Raw genomic sequence first — 3,849 nt, 5'->3', positions numbered from 1 at the left:
AACATAAAATGTAAATATATATACTGTCACAAATATACAAGAAGATACATAAATATCAAGCAAAGATATACATAATAGTAAAGGAAATGTGAATAACAATATTATACTTAAATAATTTCATACTATGAAGCGTATTTACAAAAGCTATAGCATAGAGAACGATGATAGAAGAACTTGACAAAATTTGTGACTTATATGAGTTAAAATAAAAAAAAAGTAAATTAAAGCTATTGAACACTTATCAACATAATCTTTGTACTATACAATATAAAACAACAGGTACATAAGAATACAATACTGGTGACGCATAGACCATAGCCAAGCATTTGCAAGATATTTAATAATAAAAAAAACGTTTAAATAATTTAAAATAAATTATTAAATAACAATAAATTAATTTTCAACAATTGAGGTCCGCGTAAGACTAACTCGTATGAGATTTATCTATCCTAGGTTTAGGTGGAGTAAGCGCTGTACGCTAAATTCTGGGCGTCTTGGGATCGTCCCCATCCACCACCGTGACCACCACCGTGGCTGTAATGTTCGTCATGGTGTGGGTGAGCTACCACTTCGTAGCTCTCATGATGATCATGTTTTGAGAGGAGTTTCTTAAGGAGGAGTAGAGCGGAAGCAAGGAGAGCTGCTTTAGCGAGGAGAAGACCCTTAACAGCGGCAAAGGCGATGATACCGAGGAATAGAGGGATCATGGACTGGATCTTGAGTTGGAGAAGAGCGAAGATTGGCAGCAGTTGCTTCAGCTTCTTCTTTTTGCCACGACCTGCAAATTTAATATTAAAATAAAATAATTGTATTTATGAAATTAAAAATGTTTTCTAATAAAAATAATATCGACAAAAAAAATAATATTTATAAGTAATAGGGACACTTGTTGTGGTTTAAATTTTAAAGCTCTTATTTTTCTAACCACTAGACAATGTAAAAGCTATTACATAGACCATTAGCGTTACAACGCTGCTTACAAATGAAGAGGCTTATTTTACTCAAAGTCCGTAATACGCGATATTTGCATTCTTAATTCGTAGAAACCACTATTTCTTGAAGTACATTTTACTTACAACCATTCATCAATAAACATTAAGTGTAATTCAATTGTCCGAAATCTGATTCGAATTCAAAATGAAGACCACACTGAAATATAAACAAGTATCGCTTTCATTGAAATTCACGATGTTACGTTTAGTTTGCATAACAACCTCATTTATCTAGAAAGTGCATCAACTTGATACAATTCGAAAGCTTCAAGCCCACTTCCATATTTCGATCAAGAATCCGCCTGGAGCGCGACTTTTACTAAGCGATTTTGTTGCTGTTAACAGAAATCTAAAACAAGTTCCTTACATTCCTAGTAACTTGGATGTAGCAAAAACTGGAATTTAAACGCCCGCTTTCCAAGATACGACCTTGTTAATGGCGGAGAAACTCCCGTCTGTCGTGTTCCTTTACTACGATCTTTTTCTTCCTCCTCATTTAGTTTTACAACTTTTTCATTATCAGGATGTGCGATTTCTAAAATCGTATAGTAATATCGTTCTAAATAGTAACATTTCTACTAATTTAGTTACGTTTTTTTTATTCGTATTATTAACGTCTCGTTTCCCATGACGAATGACTTTCTATTTTTATATTATCATATGTACTTGCTCTGTCAGTGGTCATTTTTTTAATTGCGTTTCGGCGTGAGCGTAATGATTGGTAGAAATTATATCGTACGATTATATTACATCATAAAAATCTTGAATAACTCGAGAGGAAGTCATTTTCGAATTAAGCACAAGCCTTTAATTATGCGTCCAGTAATTTCTAACGTACTTATTTTTGGTGAAACTACAGTCACAGGAATTGATATGTAAGCGCTTGTCGTTATTTATTTTCTTTTGCAGTATTTTTATATTGGAACCTGTTCCAATGTCTGGTACACTGACTCAATAATTAGATAAATCGTGTCATTATATTTTCTTTTGGTTTCACGCTTTATATTTAAAGTTAACCATTAGCTCAGGATTTATGTCGAATTGGGCATTACGTCACACATAAAAATTTCGTTTATAATTTAAATGAATTGATTATGTAATGTCTTAACTATTTTTACCGCTAATGAAGTTTACGTTACATTGAAATATTGTATGAATTCCAAATAAAATTGCTGAATACTGTTGATTTCTTTAAATTTGATTAAAATAACGATTACTAATAACGAAGAGAGCGGTAATATTATAATTTAAAAAAAAAAATCTAATTAATTTAATTAGCAACTAAAGTTGAAAGTGAAAATAATATAATTATAATAATATATTTTCACAAAGCTTATCAGCAATGCGTGAAAGCATAAAGATTAACAAAATGATAATTATCTAGTATAATTTATTAGTTGTTGGATAAACAACATTTATCATCGGAATTCGCTAGTTTCTGCTAACTGCAAATCGTACTTTCCAATTTGAATATATTTGTTTAGTTAAGAATTTATTAAATGGTCTTTCATTGAACTTAACAATAAATATAAACTTTATGATATTTCTGAACATTTTAACGAGCTTAATTGCAGACGTCGATACTAAAAACAGTATCGACGTCTGCAATTAAGTTGCTAAAAGTTAGTTATTTGTTTTTTTTTGTATATTTAGAAGTACTTTTAACGAATATAATTTTTATTGTAATTAATTTGATTTGTTTTTTTTTTTAAATAGCATTCAAGCTGTTTTTACAACCTAGATGTATACTATAACACCTTTAATTTATTATGTCACGTATAATTAATTTTATTTTTGGGATATTGTTACCAAAGTTAAATATATTGGATAAACATTTGAAGATTGAGCGAACGAGAATTACTGACCTTCTTCAAGCGATCTCTTCACATCATCGACGGTACTTTTTGGCACGCGCAGTTGGATTACATGGTTTTCAAGGAACTCCGCAGCTGCATCGACGAGTCTGGATTCCACTTGGTTTTCTCTGGCTCTCGGCTCTTCGGGCAAGGGTTCGTAGGATCTGGCACCACGGGAAGATCCAGTGCCGATCAGTGTGATACCATCAGCGATATTGATTTCTCGGGATGTTGCTAAATTTTCGGCGTATTTAAGCGCTCTTTCCTGTAAATGTATTTAGAATTTGATTTATATCATCATACGTTTGCTTATTGAAACATATAAATCAGCTTGTGGTCATTGAATCGTATTGTTTTGAATATTTATATTATATAATATTAAAATTCCTTATTGTTCATTAAAAGACAACACTGAGTTAATAAGCTACTGTAACATAATATCCTCATAAAAATGACACGATATTTTAAATAAACGGAAACTTTAAAATGAACACTTCGAATTAAACTTTAAAAGCACTTCACAACACACCTTGAGGCACAAGGCGACGTCCTGTTCGGCGCATCCTTTGACAACGCCGAGCACAGAACCTACGTCTTCTTCATCTACCGTCGGCTTCGCAGCGACCACTACCACACTGACTAACAGCACGAGTAACTTCATTGTCCTTCGGTGGTGGTACGTGTTGTGTGTACCCCAGGTGTGCCCATAGCGTTTTTATCCGCACCTCCCCACTTAAGTCGGACCGAATTGTTTGCGGGTCGCGTACTAGGGACGCGTTCGTAATGTGCGTTACTAACATTTCGTATGCATTTTTTAACGAAAGTTAGTTAAATATATTATTATTTTATTAATATATATTAACAGTATAACTTAAAAAAAATTACATCAAAACTATATTTTTTTTAATCTTTAAATCTTTTTCTTTTCATAATCAAAAAATCAATATATTAAGGAAATGCGAATTGATTTCTATGTATCTTCTTATTTGAAGGTTCTTGCT

The 3,849-nt window shown here is 32.1% G+C and overlaps 1 protein-coding gene across 1 annotated transcript; it reads right to left on the bottom strand.

The window, feature by feature from the left end:
* Positions 1–213: 213 nt before the first annotated feature.
* Positions 214–3,509, bottom strand: LOC126778276 (uncharacterized). The gene is made up of 3 exons (XM_050501767.1): positions 3,378–3,509; positions 2,858–3,113; positions 214–778 (listed from the first exon to the last, which is right to left on the bottom strand). The coding sequence occupies exons 1-3, from the start codon at positions 3,507–3,509 to the stop codon at positions 456–458; spliced, it is 711 nt and encodes a 236-aa protein (XP_050357724.1). The 3' UTR covers positions 214–455.
* Positions 3,510–3,849: the final 340 nt, after the last annotated feature.

The sequence above is a fragment of the Nymphalis io genome, chromosome 25 (genome assembly GCF_905147045.1).
Source record: "Nymphalis io chromosome 25, ilAglIoxx1.1, whole genome shotgun sequence".
NCBI classification, from domain to species: domain Eukaryota; kingdom Metazoa; phylum Arthropoda; class Insecta; order Lepidoptera; family Nymphalidae; genus Nymphalis; species Nymphalis io.
The sequence above is the reverse complement of the archived record's forward strand: the minus strand, read 5'-3'. Positions and strand labels throughout refer to the sequence as shown.

What these genes read in the sequence shown, in the direction of transcription:
- LOC126778276 (XM_050501767.1), bottom strand. Translation starts at nt 3,509, where the DNA reads ATGAAGTTACTCGTGCTGTTAGTCAGTGTGGTAGTGGTCGCTGCGAAG. An exon ending in ACGTCGCCTTGTGCCTCAAG is followed by an intron (nt 3,114 to 3,377) that starts GTGTGTTGTGAA and finishes ATACATTTACAG; the next exon opens with GAAAGAGCGCTTAAATACGC. An exon ending in GAAGAGATCGCTTGAAGAAG is followed by an intron (nt 779 to 2,857) that starts GTCAGTAATTCT and finishes TTAAATTTGCAG; the next exon opens with GTCGTGGCAAAAAGAAGAAG.